The 18,855-nt window shown below is 38.2% G+C and overlaps 1 protein-coding gene across 11 annotated transcripts in view; it reads left to right on the top strand.

The window, feature by feature from the left end:
• ATP11A (ATPase phospholipid transporting 11A) overlaps positions 1–18,855 on the top strand; it is a 122,897-nt gene that overhangs the window by 56,783 nt on the left and 47,259 nt on the right. For all 11 annotated transcript variants that reach the window (XR_015795401.1, XM_088136524.1, XM_088136528.1 and 8 more), the window contains 4 exons: positions 3,352–3,474; positions 11,617–11,706; positions 12,320–12,400; positions 14,204–14,311. Coding sequence is in view for 10 of the 11 variants with exons in the window: in XM_088136524.1 (XP_087992650.1) it covers positions 3,352–3,474; positions 11,617–11,706; positions 12,320–12,400; positions 14,204–14,311 (402 nt within the window). In the remaining variant the exon portion in view is untranslated. The remainder of the gene's footprint in view (positions 1–3,351; positions 3,475–11,616; positions 11,707–12,319; positions 12,401–14,203; positions 14,312–18,855) is intronic.

The raw sequence follows: 18,855 nt of genomic DNA on the forward strand, positions 1-18,855 counted from the left end.
ACTGCTCCTGCCATACCCCATTAACTGCATGACATTGACCTCAAAGCAGTGGTGAGGTGCAGTCACTTCTTAAACGCATCATTCAGGTGGTGCCCTCTGCAGATGAGGTTCTCCCCCCTCCACAATCCTGCTTTGGGAGGAATACATATTTGCGTGCAGGTCTCCCATCCTTTATTCTCAGATTGTTGAGGCTGACTCCTTTCCATGCCTCCCATCTCCCAGTTGGCAGATTGCAAACTGCAGTAGGAGAAAGCAACATGTGGGATCAGAAGGGCTTAAGAACTCAGTTTTCCATATCACTCAGTGACATGGCAGACCTCGATACTGTTTCTTTAATCCTTGTTTCCTGAGCATGATTCCTTCCCTTCCCAGGCTTAGGAGTGAAATTCTTTTCTTTTTCCCTTTCTGTGGCCTCTCTCCTGATATATTCCTTGTATTGTTTGCCTGGCTTTGTGCTACCTGACTCCTTAGTTGAGAGAAGGATGGCTGCAAAGATCCTGGTTTGGGGTCTGCAAGCTGCAGACCTTCAGCTTGCAATGGACTTACTTTGTTCTGCCTCTCAGCTCAGAACTAGAAGTAAAATTCAGCCCAGTTCTAAATATCCAGTTGCTCTAAGGAGAGATTTTGGTATCATTTCTCTGCTCCAGGAGACCATGGATTAAACTGTGTTAATGCATTATGGCACACAAAAATCTAGAATGTCCATTCTAGTTGGTCCAGATCTGGACTGGATTGAAAAGGATGTAATTGGAAACCTTTCCTCACTATTTCAATATCCAAATAAAAGAGAATTGGGTGGCCAGATTCACAGAATTTCCAGCAGCTGCTATTAAGATAAGCAGCACTGTGTGCCTTTGGTCTTACTTTGCTATAGTAGCAAAGTTTTTAAAAGTTTGATTGTTATAGCTATTCTATTCTTTATGTATTTGGTACATATTACTATATTATTTTTGTGGGAAAATATATATATACCCATCTATATTTATTGCAATGGATGATGTTGGTGCAAATAAATTTTAGTGTAAACTGATCTGACCCTGCCACAGTCCCAACAAACCCGATTTTCTTAGTGACAGCTTTCTCCTTGAGGCAAAGTGTAAAAGCTTTGGGGAGATCAATTTTAACTGTGACCATTGTGATCCCATTATGACAGTTATAATAGCTGTGGTGGCAGCAAGAGGCTAAATTGTAACATAAGATAACAACACTGGCTTTCTAAATGGAAGACAATAGAAATCCTGGTTATTATTTCACTTTTGTATACAGAGCTGCACACACCAAAAAAGGAAATATAAATTGTTCGTGCTTTCTATTCCCTTGAAGGTTTGAATGTCAAAAGCTATTATGAGAATTACTGTTCAGAACTGTGCTAAATATACAGAATGGTTGCCCCAGAGCTATATTTTATTAGGCATCACACTCATATTTTAATAAAAATCATGTTTGTGCTCTGTACCAAGGATAAGTTATGTTATTTTTTTTTCTGAGCTGGTGTATTAATTTGGCCGATTAATGGGTAAAACAACAACAAAGTAATTACTCAGTTTTATTCTCACAGATTATTGTCAGCCTTGTAAGGTAGTCCAGACAAGAAGCACACCCAGAAGTACTAGCTCTACCTTTATTGTAAGGTTACATTAATAGAACCTTGCAAGTCTGAAAGTACATCTCTCCCCCCTCACCTTTACAGCTCAAGAAACTAGGGAGGGTCTCTTCTGAGATGTTTGCAAAACCTACATTCCTACTGCAGGCTCAGCTGCCTCTTATCTGACCATTGTCTAGTCTGTGGCTCTTCCTCCTGTCTCCCAAGGTCATTCCCACATACTATTATAATTATAGAGCATATTCTTCAAATGGTGGGTGAAGAATCAAATATCTGGAAACAGTATAAGCTTCATAAGTCTTTGCTGTTTATAACCTTAAAGAGGTTCATAGGAATCTTGTAATCATAAGGTTTCTTTTACTGAACTGAGTAACAAGTATAACAGTATTTAATTTTAATAACAAATATGTGCATATTTGGTATCAGGTTTGTGGGTATGTGAATTCTGTATAATTATGGAAATATAGCTTTTCTTGTTTGGGAAAAAATAATCAGGAGTATTCAGATGGAAAAGACCATGCGAGTAGAAACTATGCAGGACAAAGTGAGATGAAATGGAAAGAGAAGTGAAATACAAAGATTGATAGAATAAAGAGGGCACTTTAAATAGTTTTCCTGGGAGGATTTGAAAATGTGTATTGTGTTTCTATTGGGCAAACACTTAGTTTGTTCTGGTAAATAACTCTGTTGTACCCAGTGAGGATTTGATCTAAACTTCGTGTCATCTTATTATTATCAGACTGTCAATATGGTTTGTTCAGTTGATGAAAGGTGTTCTGCAAACAGAAGCATAGTGGTTTGTAAATCATAGTTAATGGATTAACATATTGAATGAACTCGGCCAATTGTCACTTACTCTAAAAATAATAGATGGATGGGATCCTTGAACTCCTTTGCTTTGCTTTTGCCATCCATTCTGTATGGAAGGGGAATGTAGAGGATCCTTTATAGTACAGTTTCAAATATGTTACCAGTGTTCAGGCACTACATAACTAGATGGAAAGTTAGCATCCAAGTTAGTTAACTTGAAGAGTCCCCTAGTCAGAAATTTCTGAAATCATAAAATCAATGGTTTAATTATTTTTTGTTGAATTGGCCTAGAAACCTCTGCTCTGAAACATCTGCATAAGAGTATGTTAAATAAAAATTTAGAAAAAAAATCTAGAACTATCTGATATACATATGCCTTCAAAATTTGAGGAAACCTCAGCATTGGCCTAACTCTAGTTTGTCAGCAAGAGTGACAAACTCAAGGCCTTGCAGTGCATCCTTGAGCCTGGATGGATATCTAAAAAAGACTACAGCCTGTATATTTTAAGAACATGTATTCCAAGAGATGGGCTACTTTTCTAATATATATGAATAATACAAAAATACTTACTGTTTCAGTGATAGGATTCTGACAGCTCACCTCATATGTCATCTGAGTATTCAGGAAAAGATGTTAGAGATTTAAGAGATGGAACCTTGATGGCTATATGAAGGGTGAGTTGATTCATGGCTCATCAATTCAGTTATTTATTTATTTCACATATTTCTATACTGCTGCAATAAAAAGGACTCTTGGAACCTTACCTAGAAAAAAAATGGTATAAAACATGCCTCATACAAAAATAAAAACACAACAGCACTACAACAATACGAACAAAATTAAAAAAAAGGAAACATCAAATCAGGGGAACACTCCCTGGAACAAAAGACCAGCCTCTGATGTAGAACTACTGGCTGATTATTTTTTTTCTTCACAGTGTGCTGGGGAAGAGAACTGGGTAGACAATCGAACGATTTATGTTGGGCATCGTGAACCCCCTCCAGGTGCTGAAGCATACATTCCACAGAGGTATCCAGACAACAGAATAGTCTCATCAAAGGTATTCTGTCATATCTTTATTTTCTTCACTGCCTCATATCATAATTGTTTCATTTGCCTTACAGGTACTCTTTGCTTAATGACCACAATAGGGACTGGAAAATTGGTTGTTAAGCAGGGCAGTCATTAAACGAGTCACCATGTGACTGGATCTGATTTTATAACCATTTTTACAGTGGTCGTAAAGCAAATCACTGCAGTTAAGCTAATCACATGGTTGTTAAGTGAATCATGTGGTCGTTAAGCAAATCCAGCTTCCCCAATGGACTTTTTTGCTGAAATTCGCTTAACAACCACATGATCTACTTAACGACCACAGTGATTCACTTTTTGTTGTTGTTGTTGTTGTTCAGTCGTTAAGTCGTGTCCGACTCTTCGTGACCCCATGAACCATATTGCGCCAGGCCTTCCTGTCCTTCACTGCCTCCCTGAGTTTGCTCAGTTTCATGCTCATTGCTTCAGTGATGCTATCTAACCATCTCATCCTCTGCCGTCCTCTTCTCCTTTTGCCTTCAATCTTTCCCAGCATCAGGGTCTTTTCCAAAGAGTCCTCTCTTCGCATTAGGTGACCAAAGTATCTGAGCTTTACAATCGTCATAAAAAAGGTCGCAAATTGCAATCATGTGACTGCAGGGGGTGGTGCAGTGGTTTGCAACGGTCGTAAGTGCAAGTACAGGTTGTAAAGCACTTTTCCCAAGGCCGTCGTAACTTCAAACCATTGTTAAACAAACAGTTGTTAAATGAGGACTACCTGTATACTTTTGGCTTCAGTGTATACACTTCCTCTTTTTATCAACAATTTTATTTTTTGTGCCTGAGTCCCTTGTTTAGTTGCAGAAGTCTGACATTAAAATAAAAGGTAATCTTTGGTTTTTACTATTAAAATTTGCCAATAGTCAAATTCTTGCTGGTTTGTGCAAGCATAAAATAGCACATTCAATTTACTTTATGTGCTTATTTACAATTACAGTATACTATCATATCAGTATACAGTATACTAACGTTTTTGGATTTTTCCAAAAATAGATACATAGTTGGCCCTGCCAAATCTGGGCTGTAAAAGTCCACATGACCGCTAGATGCCAGCAAAAACACAGTTTTCTTAATGTCTTTCTTGTCATCTAGTGATCATGAGATTTATGGCCCACTTCTGGTAACCTCAGTACAGTGGGTTATTTCAGTGGACTTCTGACTGGGTTGGCACGTTGAGGTAGGTGTCTGGTTTCTCTCTACTGCAAGCAGTTAATCCAGCAAGCTTCTCAGAACTTTCATTAGTAAAACTTATTGAGAAGAAGGTAAAAGCAACAACAGAAGAATTTTGAGAAAAACTCTCAGATGAGATGGGTAGGCAAACAAGGATGAGGAGCTTCTTGTTCTTTTTAGCATGCTTTTTCAGTGTAAAGGGAGGAAGCTGGTCTTTTTGAAAAAGGAAGGACAGACTCAGGTGCTGTTTTGGAAATGTCTGCTGGGCTACTTATCAATCTGGGAATCACCTCAGACTAAATTATAGTTCATTTAAGCTTTCTTTATGGAATAAAGCACAACAAAGAGAGCTATGTATCATGGTTTATAATCCAAAGTAGTTTCACTCACAAGCCATGCTAAGCCTCTTCCTGACCTTGACATTGTGTTATCTCTAATGCTTCAGGCATACAGTGGTACCTCTAGTTACGAACTTAATCCGTCCCGTGACTCTGGTTGCAACTCAAGTTGGTCTCAAGTGGAGGTAAAGTTTCCCATAAGGTTCAATGTAAATCCGGTTAATCCGTTCCACCCTCCGAATTTGGTCGCACCCCAAGGTAAATTTCCCCCATAAGGTTCAATGTAAATACGGCTAAACAGTTCTGAAACATATGCATTTTATTTTTAAACCTCAAAAACCTCCGAACGCCACAAAAACCTTCCAAACGCTACAAAACACACCACAAGCCTCACCGAACGTCTCCTTGCTACCGCAATCTTGCCCACAGGAAGCTGCGACTGCGTGGCAGCAGGGAAAATGGCCGCGGATCCGGTTCGTAAGTAGAGGCGGAGTTCGTAAGTAGAGGTAAATTTTTGGGGCCGGAGCTGGTCGTATCTCGAAAAATTCGTAAGTAGGGGCGTTCGTAAGTAGAGGTACCACTGTACTTAGCTGGGTGCTCCATTCCCTCTGGCTTGTAGCTGTTTAACTTCTTGCTCTATAGTTAAAGAGAAAAAGCCTTTTCAGCTCTCTTGATAAGAAACTTCAGGTTTTTCTCTCTCAAACTTCAGCCAGCTTCAGTCTTCCTAAAAAAAATCTTTCCCACTCAGAAGCTTCCACAGAATGTGGAGGTTTTGTCACAATGATGAAACAGGTTGTGACATCATGTAGCAAGCTCTGTCCCTTAATTATGTCTGGACAGTGTCCAAACACATATAGAAAAGGGGTGGATTTTGCATCATTACACACATTTTGTGCTTCCCACTCCTCATCCCTGGTGGATGCCACATTTTCAGGGCTTTCCAAAAGACTAACGGGGATGGAGCTAACCTCACCCTGGGGAGAATGATGCTCCAGAGGGTGGGAGCCATAGCAGAAAAGGCACGTCATTTGGGTCCTGTCGGATGGAACTCATTAGTGGAGGATCCTGCAGGATACCCCTGCTGCTGGACCTGATGGGATGGATAGATTTCATCAGGAAGAGGCGGTCCCTCCAGTAACCTGGACCCATGTCATGTAGGGCTTTAAGGTCAAAAACAGCACCTTGAATTGCACCTGGAAGCAGACTGGCAGCCAATGCAGCTCATGGAACAGAAGTGTAACATATACCATCCTAGAGCAAACATAACTGTCTGTACAGCTGCATTCTGCACCAGTTGAAATTTCTGGATACTCTTTAAGGGCAGCCCCATATAGAGTGCATTATAGTAATCCACTCTGCAGGTGATCAGGGCGTGAGTGCATGATCAGGGCATGAGCCTCATGGTCCAGGAAAAGGCACAACTGGCACGCAACACAAAGCTGTGCAAAGGCCCTTCTAGCCATGACTGCCACCTGCTGAGCAGGAGTTATGAGTCTAGAAGGACCCCAGATTACACACCGGGTCTGTCTGGGGTAGTGCCACCCCATCCAGAACCAAGATGGTGAAAACTCGGATACAGAAGGCCGAAAAATCCAAAGCCACTTGCCAGAGTTCAGTTGAAGCCTGTTGTTCCCCATCCAGACCCCACAGCCTCCAGGCACCGGAACAAGATATCACCAGCATTGCTTAGTTCACCGGGGGCAGAGATGTATAATTGGATATTATCAGGATACTGATTATACCTCACCCCATGGCAATGGATGATCTTACCCAGTGACTTCATGTTAAATAGTAGTAGAGAGAGTACCCAACCCTGTGGCACCCCACACAGTAGGGACTGCGGGCGGGACTTCTCACTCCCAGTCAACACTGACTGACACCAGCCCCATAGGAAGGAAGAGAACTAGCCCAACATTGTGCTGCCCACTCCCAACCCAGAAGGATACCATGGTCGATGGTGTTGAAGGCCACCAAGAGGTCAAGGAGAGCAAGGACATATGCACTACCCTGTCCTGCTCCTGCCAAAGATAATCCACAAGTGTGACCAATACTGTTTCCATCCCATGCCCAGTCTGAATCCCAACTAAAAGGGGTCCAAATAATCCACTTCATCCAGGGCTCCCTGAAGCTGCTGTGGAACCACCTTCTCCACAACCTTCCCTAGAAAAGGGAGATTAGATACTGGATGAGAATTGTCCAGTATGGTGGGATCCAGCAATAGCTTCTTGAGGAGGGGGTGGACCAAAGCTTCCTTAAGGGGTGGCAGAACAACCCTCTCTTTCAAGGATGAATTAATCACTGCTAGAACCCAACCACATAACACCCCCCAAGCAGCCTTAACTAGCCAGGAGGGGCATGGATCTAAGTAGCAGGTGGCTGAGCTCACAGTCATAAGGACTCTATCCACTTCCTCAGGTCTAACAGGTTCAAACCATTCCCAGATAAATGGGCAAGATTGTGCCCCAAGCATCTCCACTGCACCTGTACTAAAATTGGAGCCTAACTGGGAATGAATTTGAGCAATTTTGTCCAACAGATGCTCTGCAAATTCTTCCGCATGGCCCTGTAGGTGAACTTCTGAGTCATCCTTCCCCAGGAGGGCTTGAGCCACCCTAAAAAAAGCCCCCGGGCAGCCATCCGTGGATGCAATAAGGGCAAAGAAGTATTGTTGCTTCACTACTTTTACCGCCACTAGATAGGTCTTAATAGTGGCTCTCACCCATGTTTGATTGAATTCATCCTTCATCGACCTCCAGCAGCATTCTAGATGTTGCTTTTCCAGTTTCGTTTCTCTCAGTTCTTCCATAAACCATGGAGAGCAACAGGATCCACAAGGAAGGAGAGGTTGCAGGGGCGCGATCTCATCCAAAGCCTCAGCTGCCCTCTCATTCCAAGCAACAACCGGGGTCTCACCTAGACCATGAAGCAGACCACCAGGAATAACTCCCAAAACCATAATTGTAAAGAAGTGGGCCTGTTTAACAACAACGGGGAAAGGAAGGACTACAAGACAGACTTTTCCACACACAGCCACGCCTTTTTGTCCTACTTTATTTCTGTCCACTCCATCATTTCATTCTGTTGTGTATTTAGAACACACACACATACTTCAAGTCAGTATTGACTCCTGGCGATTGCCTGGACAAGTCTCTGCAGTCGTCTTGGCAAGGTTTTTCAGAAGTGTTTGCCACTGCCTCCTTCCTAGAGCTGCGAGAGAGTGACTGGCCCAAGGTCACCCAGCTGGCTTCGTGCCTAAGGCGAGACTGGAACTCCCAGTCTCCTGGTTGTCTTAACCATTATGCCAAACTAGCTCTCTGTAGAATATATCATAATAAAACCTGAAAGTGCAAGCTAAGCCCCACTCTGCATTTTGCCATAAACCAAATCTATTAAAGTAGTACCAGAATAAATTAAATGCATGAATGGGAAATCTCATCTCTTTTAAAAAAATGAGGAACTAATGGGATTCATTTTTATTGTGAGGTAGACCCCCATCACTATCTGAATCAGAAGCTACTTTCAGAGAAATTCACTTATTTCTGGTGGGTCTTTTCTGGTGGGTCATCTAAGTACTTTGCTTTTGAGATGAAAATAAAATTAATATCAGTATTTAACTTTCAACATCACTTGTATCAGAAAACCACCTCAAAAGAACTGATTGTATTACTTATTTAATATTTAGCAGGATATTCCCTGCAGTTTCTGTTAGGATTTTCTTGCTTGGAGGCATGTCTAATCCCAACAAAATTTAGAAGAAATACTAATAATAATTGTGGATTTTGGTATTTCTGTGGTGTGGACAGATATCACTGCATTATGAATCCAACATATTTAACATTTCAAATAGAGGTATTTTTAGTTGCCACTTAAAGCTGAATGAAGAGGCAGGAATAAATGAAGGAAGTACAAGTCATAATGAATACCCTCTGGACAAAATATGGTGTATAAATGGAAATAGCAACTGGAAAGATATTTTTGATAAAGAAATTAGCAATGGAATATATAATTATAGTATCATGTTTTTATTCCTCTAAAATGGGACTTGTCCAGAGGAAGGGTTAGCATAAAATCCAGCCAAGGGGTTTTTAATTTAGGTCTGGGTCTATAGGAACTCTGATTGAACAAGTAGCTTTTTCCATATCAGGAAAGAAAAACCACAGATTGGTCCCTTTTGAATTGCCACAAGCTTTTTCAAATTAACTATGCTCACTATACCACCCAAGCATACGCAGGGTATTTGTTTCCATGCTCCCTAATTATTATTGTTGGTCACACAGTCAGCTAGATGTTTAGACTGGATTTAGCATTTTTATCCACCGATAGAGTTCTTCCCAAGGACCTGGGAAAGGCAGATGTTGTTGTTTGATGGTGTTAAAGGCATCGTCGCAGGATATAAGCTGTTCCAAGTAAAGCTGCCTTTTGCAATTGACTGATGGTAATTTTGTCAATGCTGATGGTCTTAAAGTGGTGCTCCAGATGTTTTGGGATTGCACCCAAGACGCAATTATATTTATACTTATTATATTTAATAAGTATAAATATATTTATAATATTTATAATATATTATGTTTTGGGATTGCACCCAAGCATAGGTAGGGTATTTGTTTCCATGCTCCATCATCATCATCATCATCATCATCATCATCATCTTGCCTTCATTTAATTAAAAAATACAACTTTTTCAATCAAAAATATTTCAGACCGATTGGATTCCATTGTGAAGGAAAAGAAATAATAGCAAAAGAAAAAAAAGAAGGGAAGAAGAAATCAATACAGCAACAACAACAATTTGATATATATATAAATATATATAGGTTTGTCATACATGTATGTATCTATTTTACATATCTGTTTCAATAAAGGATGACTACATTTCATTGTAATTATCTATACAAATCTATAAGCAATTCATTCATAAGTTGCAAGTAACATCAGGTCTTCAGTGTACTAAATAATTGCGGCCATAAACTTATCTTTCCAGTATTGAAGTACTAGTCTCTTAGCAATAAGAAGGGCACAGAGAATCAATTTCTGATGTCCAGCCATCAATTTCCACATAATAGGTATGTAGTTCAAAAGAATATGGACATCAAAAATATTAATCTTACCATTCACAAAACATCACAAAAATATATTTATTAATTGTTATTCTTATTGCTTCTCCACAACATGATCATTTGTTCATTCCTTTCCTATAAAAATGCAGTGAAGTCCAATATGTTTGAAATAATATTTTTGTTGAATATGTCATAACCTAAGATCTAATGAAATTTTTGATACTAACCTTAAGGTTAGTTAGCAGTTTCCCATTGTTTAGACAAAATGAGGATCTCCAAATCCTTATTTCATTTGATCTTTAAAAGTTGCACATCAAATTGATTTGTCGCTAACACCGCTAAAGACTAATTGTGGGCTTTTTTGTCTTGTAGGATTTAGTAATCACTTCTAATAATTTAGGTATCTCTGAAGCTGAAAATGTTGCTGGTCCAAATCAAGATGTCTGTAAATATTATAGTTGTAAATACTGCCAGTGGGTGGCAACAAATAAATGGTATTTATCTTTTAACCTAAAAAATTATAAAAACTCATCATTACCATTCTGTAATTGATCTAAAGTAAAAATTTTAGTGTAAGTTCATATATACTGTGTGTGTGTGTGTGTGTGTGGTTTTTATTGAACAGAATCTTACACAAGATTTAAAAACTTCAAAACTTAAACAGGAAACTAGGGAAAAGAAAAAGATGTAAAAGAATAAAAGAAAAAGTGAGGGACAGCAAGAGACACAGAAAAAAGAAAAGAGGCTACTTCCAATCTTTGCAGCACTTACAGATGTAGTGGTTACCATCCCCAACCTCCCAAATTACATATCTTGGTTCCCTTCTTCCCATGAACAACCTTTCTTAATCAGTAAATCCAGAAATCACCACTTCATTTTTATCCATTTTCAGCAAAAAGTCCATAAAGGGTTTCCAGTCTTTTATAAAAGTAATTATTGTTCCCCCTTAATCAGACAAGTCAGTTTAGCCTTTTCTGCAAACTCTGCCATCTTCACAATCCATTCCTCCATTATTTCGGTATTCTTCCAGAAAATCCCAGTATACATTCAATTCTTCCATAGAATAGTGTTTAAATTAGTTCTAAGAACCGGATTATCTTAGGGCATCAATTCGGCATGAAGTGCTCCTTAATCACTTTAAAGCCAAGTTTATGTCTGCCCATAAAATGGACAATCCAGGTTTGATATTCTTCCTTTTGGATTGCTCAGAGGTATTTCACAAACTACTACCAAATTTATCAACACTCCCTAGAAGTTTGTTAAATGATTGCCACAGCTAAATGTAGAAAGGTACACTCCATCTTCTCTGAAAAGCTGAAAAATGGTATTTTAGGTTAATTAATCCACTTATTTTAATGTGACCCACATAGACCTATAATATATAACATATGACCTTTTTATGATCATACAATTATTTTGCAATATACTGTGTATATTCCCAGCATTAAGTAATATATTGTGCTACTGACCCAGAAAAAAATAAATCATGTCTAATGTCTGTGTAAGTTAAGATATAGCCCTCCTTAACTTTCCCTTCTTTTTCAGTACACCTTTTGGAACTTCATACCGAAGAACTTGTTTGAGCAGTTCCGAAGAATAGCAAACTTCTACTTTCTTATCATTTTTCTTGTACAGGTAAAATACACCTCTTTCCTTAGTTTAGATACAGAGGCCACACAGAATGTAGGGGAGAAAATGCAAAGAAAGGTAGTTAAAGTGTATGAAATTTTTTGACTTCAAAATAGCTGCTTTGATCTTACAGAAAATGTTCCAAACTCTAAAGATCCCTGTTTTGCAAATCTCTGCATTTGGAGCTTGGAAACTCTGGAAAAGAAACTTCTGGAAAAGTCAGAATAGCCATTTTCACACTTTACATCACACTTGTGCTGTAAAATATTAAGCATGAATCCCTAAACGTGTTTGTGAAGACATGCATCATAAAGGTATATTTGAAGGAGCCCTAACTAAGTCAGCCTAAGGGACAAAACAGTGGTTTCTGCATAATACATAACAGCACCATCAGTCATTCCAGTCAATTAGCAATATGGCTGGATTTCTTCAAGTTTCGCAGTTGCCTTAATATTTAGGCTGTGTAGTGATTATTCAGACAGAATACTTTGTCAAGCTGTACCTCACTGCTTTTTAAGACCAGTGTTCGTTTTCATAAAACTTTAGTTTGAAAATTCTATACTTTGTTTAAAAAGCCCCCTTTTCTCTAAAAATTATGTGACACTTCTTTATTTCCCAGTTAATTATTGACACACCAACCAGTCCAGTAACAAGTGGGCTCCCGCTTTTCTTTGTCATCATTGTAACAGCTATAAAACAGGTAAGAGTTTTTAATTTTTTAGAGTTTTAGTTTTTGAGTTTCAGAACTAAAGGCAGATCATGCCTGCTTGTTTTTCAAAAAGTTTTTTTTAACGACTCATTCATTGCAATGACTTTTGTCATGTTTAATTCCTTCTGCCTTTACATTCACTCAGTTACGCTGAGAGATTTGGCCTAAAGCACTGGTTCTCAACCTCAGCAACTTTAAAATGTGTGAACTTCAATTCCCAGAATTCCCCAGCCAGCCATGGAAAGGAAAAAGCACTTCCTTTGTTCTAGAAAGCATATCTTACTTTTTGATTTTGAATTTTTATTTGTACTCATGGTTCCAGGAGTTATATTTGCTATATCTGTGTGTATGTGAAAACTATGTTTATTTATCCTTATTGAATTGTCACTGTAAGCTATCAAGGATGCTGTTAATTGAAGATGAAAAGGGATTTAACTATTTTTTTAATAAATAAAGTAATTAATTGAAAAAAATTGAAAATAAATATGCAGATACTGAAGCATTGGAATAATGCTTTTTATCCTATGCTGCAGAATTAATTTCTGAGTATTTCAGTAGTATTAATACCAAATTGTCCTGTGATGATTACAGAAATAGCTTGTGACAGTTTTTAATCATTAATTAGCTAAACAAACTGAGTTTTGTGTTGAGCTCTGTCTAAAAGATTCCTGATTGTTGTGAGGAGTCCAATGAGACCAGTATTTCCATCCTCAAGTAATGTGAATAAATACTGAAAACTCAAGTATGTCAGTGAATTACTTTATACGCTCTCTAAGAGGGGTATCTGTAGGAAGCATGTAAAAAAAAAGTCAAGATAGAACTGGACCATGTCATTTAAGCCCCACCTCTTTTATATTTGTGTCAATGCATGTACAAAAGGGGTGGTGCTTCAGTTGGGTGGTCACAGTAATCCTTCGTGACTTTTTTTGACACTCCCTGAAGGTGCTCCTGCTTCCAAGTTCACTTTCAGCTCTAAACTCTGTCCTTAGAACCTGCTGAGTATGTAAAGTTTAAAGCTTGTTATTGTCGAAAGCAAATTACGTATGCTAATCGTCTGTGTTGTAGAACAAAATATATGTGTAATCGCATTGCTTCAGTTTTCATAATACAAACAGAGAAGGATAATTGTACATTGTAAGAATTACAGTATTTTTGGGAGGAATGAAAGGAGCAAGGGTCAAGTGGTTCTTGGTGAAAATGTCATGGTAGTTAGCACTAAGGCAGGTATGACAAGTCTCTGGTCCCCAGGCTGACCCATCTAGCCAGAGTGACCTTGGTGAGACCTTCTTTGGCCCCAGTTTGCTGTCTGCGGCTGCCAAACCAAGTTCTGGCTTGCCTTCAGGAAAGGTGGGGAAGGTTTCCTTTGCACAGAAGGATGATGAGGAAATCCCTTGCCTGACTGCTACTCAGAGGAAAGCGGCTTTTCTCCATGTGTCAGGCAGGGTGGCCAATTGTTTTCTTTTATAGTTTTGACTCCTGAAGGTCAATACTGGAAGCAGGGATTCTGCTCTTACGGTTCTGAGCCTATGCTCTCCCCCACCTGTTCATTATGGGATCCAGATTAGTTATTTCTCAACTCTTCTTCCCTGCCCTACTTTATCTAATATATTTTATATTATAGTTTCTCTAATGTATGGTGCATAATAGGCCAAGGGATAAAAGAGATAGACAGCTTCAAGTTGAGTTTAGTTGGACACAACCATGCAATTGTTTTGGTCACAATGCACCAGTAGTTTGCCATTATCTTCTTCCAGGATACATTTGACTGTATCTTTCCTTTGCTGTTTCATTCAGGGATATGAAGATTGGCTTCGTCATAAAGCTGACAATGCAATGAACCAGTGTCCTGTTCATTTTATTCGTCATGGCAAACTGGTTCGAAAACAGAGCCGCAAACTAAGAGTAAGGATCAAGGATCATTAAATATACTTATCGGATTGAGGTTTCTTGATATGAGGGTGTGTATTTTTGCAGGTTTCACACATGGCAGATAGACATTTCATAAATAAATATAATATGGGGTTAATGAAGTTACAGTTCATATTGCCAAAGGGTGTGCCATTAATGGTTTCCTATTATGGTAATATGGCGTTTCATCCAGTAATGCAATAAAACTTTTTATATAGAGTAACTGATATTATAGAGAGCCGTAAAAGAAGAAATTCTAAATTCACTGCAGTTACCAGACATCAACACCCTCAATTTCTTAAAATTGTTTTATTGCTGCATTTTTAAATTCAATTCCATTATCCATCAAGTGAACAAAGAGATCTTATCTCACTATGTGCATGAATCAGTCTGCCTAAGGTAAGAATGTTTGAGTTGCACCCAAGCAATATTTTGTGATTGGTCATGATAGTAGCTAAGCTATGATTAGCCACAAAGTAGCTAAGTATTACTATCTGCAACTACGTTGCATTTTCCTCTCAGCTCAAAGTGTGTTATTTCATCACGTCCAACATAAATGGGATTGCAGTACATGAATCGTATAAGAAATATAAGAAATGTAGTTATGCTGGTTATGATCGTAATAAAGTTAATATATAGGTGCTAAGAAATGTATTAGTATTTAAGGTTTCCCAGGGGTTGGTGTTGTTTCTGAGTTTCCCTGTGATAGGAAAATTACAAAGTAGAATGTTGTAATGTAAATAGCTTTAATCAAATCTACTTTGGGTGGATTTCACTTGTACTATCTTTCAGAATTTTTAAAGCAGCTGGGGATAAGGTTTTAGACAAACAAGATTAGAGAGAGAGTAGAAGACAAGCCAGTAAGACCGGTATTGTAGCAGCCAGTGTTAGTTCTTTGTAATTTGAACTTTATACATCCTATGGATATTGAACCAATGGGTCTTAAGAATTCTATTTGTCTGAAAAGGGGAACTCAGTTCTGAGCACTCTCTTTTTCTTGATGATTCTCTGTCGTGACAAACTCTTGTAGCTTCATGATGTGACTCTTGGGGGTCTTGTCCAGGATTGTGGCAAACATGAATGCATATAGTACAGACAGAAGGGTCCCTTAACACCTTGAATATCACAACACCGATAATCTTTGTAGATTTTCTTCTCTGCTGATCTAAAATGACTTTATATATAGCAACTCAAAGCATAAAAGATCAGATGGGTGCAATCTCTATAGAAAGAGATAGGAAAGAATGAAGGATACTTAATTTTATCCACAACATCTCTGTGTTATAATGATGATTGCTTATGTTGTTTCCTCAACCCTCTATAGTTTACTGAGGGGCAGTTTTGCTACATACCCGCTTAATGGGCAGTTGGGATTTTTAAACTTTATTTTTTTTGCTGCAGAAAGGAATTGCAGTATGAGAAGAATGAAGGCAAAGCAGGTCATTGGCTACCTGGCTGGTTGTTGTTTTGTCCTGTTCAGTAAAATTACTTAAATATAGTGAAACTTAAATAAATATGCATGGGATCATGCTGTTAATTTATGGAAGAAGAATTATTCAGATTCAGTTTCTTCCTGGATTTTGAAAGCACTCTTTTTATGCCATGGGAAACTGATTCTTTTATTGTTTCTCAGAGCCATTTAAAAAACCATTTTTTCCCATAATGGCTGTCACAGTCTACCAACCCTTCAAGGTAGATTGGACTACGAAACCAATGTCACGTGGGTTAGTATGACTTTTATTGTAGAGCTATAATAAGAGAATACTGCAAGTCTGAATGCGTCCCCCCCCCATCTTTGTGTGAAGTAGGGACATTTAGGTACATTATATTCTTGTCACAGATTCAGGCCCCTTTTATTTGACCGTTGCCTTAGTAGCAGCTCTTTCTTCCCTCCCTCAAGGCCATTCCCTCTTCTTCCTAAATCCTGTCTGGCTAATTCAACTTAATCTAAAGAAGCCAATATAACAAATATACAAATCATAAATAAAATAAATAAACTAAAATTCAATAAAAGCAAAATTGGGAATTTGCTTCTTAGTACCAAAATGGGAAGAAATTGTTGCTTAACTCAATAGTTCATAACCCTTTAATGACAGCTAATGCCAGAACCTTTGTTCTTAATCATTTCCTTTATGCAGACCACTACCATGTCTTTGAATACATTTGACGATCACCTGGTAAGAAAGTTACTTTAAGCACATCAGATTAAGGCCATTCTCCATTTTTAGACTGACCAATTTTTCCGAATGTGTGAAGAACAACAATCCACATGTAGTACGTCATGCAAAAGCACCATCATTTAAAATCAGAGAATATTGTAGGACGCATATAAGAATGTGATTTGTTAAGAGGTGAATGGGGCTATACTGTATTATTATAATACAACTTCTCATTTCCTTGCAGGCCATTGTCTGGGAACCACTGTCTAGAGGCCTAGCGCCTTTAACACCAGCAAGTTTATTATGGCACTATCTTTTCTAGACTAAAATTCATTTCAGCCACTACATATCTTTTTGCAAGGATGGTACATATGAGCACTGAGCTGAAAAGTAAATAAACAAATCTAATATCTCCCTCCTGCACACACACATGGGTATCCATACATGACAGCTGAGGCTGACACATGACACAGAAGTAGTGAACTCTACTCCACTACAAATTAAAGGCAATGTTTTCCTCAAGCTGAGCTCAGTTTCTAGTGACTATATGGATACATCCTGTTATTTTATTGGCACAATAAGGAAGGGGTTTGTCACTGACTCCTTACCAGATGTTTTTGTTAATTTTTAAGGTATTGTAAGTTTCAGACATAAAAGTATTTAAAGCAGATCAAGGCATGTAATTCTGTTGACAGCTAGGGATTTTTAATAGTGTGTTCCAGGGAAGGGAATATAGGTCTGCAGCCTCACTGTATTTCACAAGGCTTGCCGTGCTTTGGAAATGGCTTTCAAGAAGTGCTTCAGGATTCTCACAAGCAGAAGCACTTCTGTATTAAGTAAAGCAGTCCAATTTTTTTTTCCAGGCTGCTGTGTGACATGAGCGTAAAAAAGGCTACCACTGCTTTAAGTAGTTTACTAATTAAAGTTAATGCAACTCTTAAAGGAGCTAAACAGTTTTTCTTCAGGCTCATGAGGAAGCTGAGAAAAAGAGGAGCTGCTTTAATGAATGGCAAAGAGGTGCAATTTTGGAGTGTTCTTTTCATAAATTACATTGTTTACAGTTTTAGTTTTTTTCTAGGTCAGTAAGTACTTGTGCTTGCTTGATGTGCCTTTTCCATTCCTCTACAGAGAATTTTCCATATTGTTTTACTTCACTGGTGCATGAAAAATGACTATACGTTCTACAGAAATGTTTCCACATTTTTCACCCTGTTCTAATTTAAACAGAGCTTAAAAACAAAACTAAAAGCTATTATCTGCAGGTATTTTTTTTGAGGGAATGCTATTAGAAAAACATTGGGCATTTCATTGTTCTTTAAACTTTTTTGATTTTCTGTTTAAAAGCTTGGAATCTTCCAAAATGAAACTTGTTCATAAAAGCTTCATCGATGCAGATTAATTCTGTTGCTGAATGTATTCCTGTATTTTTGGTATACCTGTAATGAACCATTGAGTTTGACCCTTCATTTACATTAACAGTTAGTTTCCATTGGAGCTAATAAGTCTAAAAGTACAACTTTAAATAAACCCCCCAGAATTCTGCTTGTGTTCAAGAGTGTTCCTCTGTTCCTATTTACTCCTAAATCACCGTACTTTAGAAAATCCTATAGGTTCTAGCAATCACAGTCAAGGTAGCAGGAAATCATGGGAATTATAGCTTAGCACATTTCAAGAATATGCTTCTAGGTGGCGGCTTCTCAGCTAGCCATCTTGTCACCAATCAAAATGACAAAATTTGCATTGTGACATCTCAGTGTCACAACACAAACCTTTTCTACTTGTGTTACAGTGCAACATGCAAGTATGTGAGGAGTGATGTTTGCGGTGCAGTGTCTCAACACATATTTCATTTCTTGCTCTAACTGCACTTCCCCAGTTTATCACCTGCTATATAGTATTGCAGCTGAGGAGCACAGGAGACTGTGAGGAAGTACTAATTCTATTAATTGATTTCCTGAATAAGACAGAAATAAGCCAGAGTTAATTTTGAAGATTATCCAATTTATCATGACTAGTTTAGTGAAATCCTAATTTGTTTTTCCTCCATTTGTAGCTGTTCTTGTCTTGTAGCTCTGTGAATTGTGTGAAGGCTTGGACAGAAATAACAAAGGAGGACTATATCAGAAATTCACAAATCCTGCAACCCTGTGTGCATATCATGCTATGCTACAGTTTGGTCTGCCAGTAAAGCCACAAAAAGAATCATGGTTTAATCACTGATGCTATTCACTTTATGAGATTAAATCCAAATCAAATTACATTATATGTTGCAGCCTAGGTTTAATCCATTTAATGACTGGGTTCATATATCATGCTGGGCCATGATCTGTTTTAGCCATGGTTTACTGAATAAGCTACTTTCACTGGTCTAATACTAAG

This window comes from Python bivittatus, unplaced genomic scaffold, assembly GCF_059951505.1.
Source record: "Python bivittatus isolate LINGU-HERP-01145 unplaced genomic scaffold, Pbiv_v1 ctg000060_np1212, whole genome shotgun sequence".
NCBI classification, from domain to species: Eukaryota; Metazoa; Chordata; class Lepidosauria; order Squamata; family Pythonidae; genus Python; species Python bivittatus.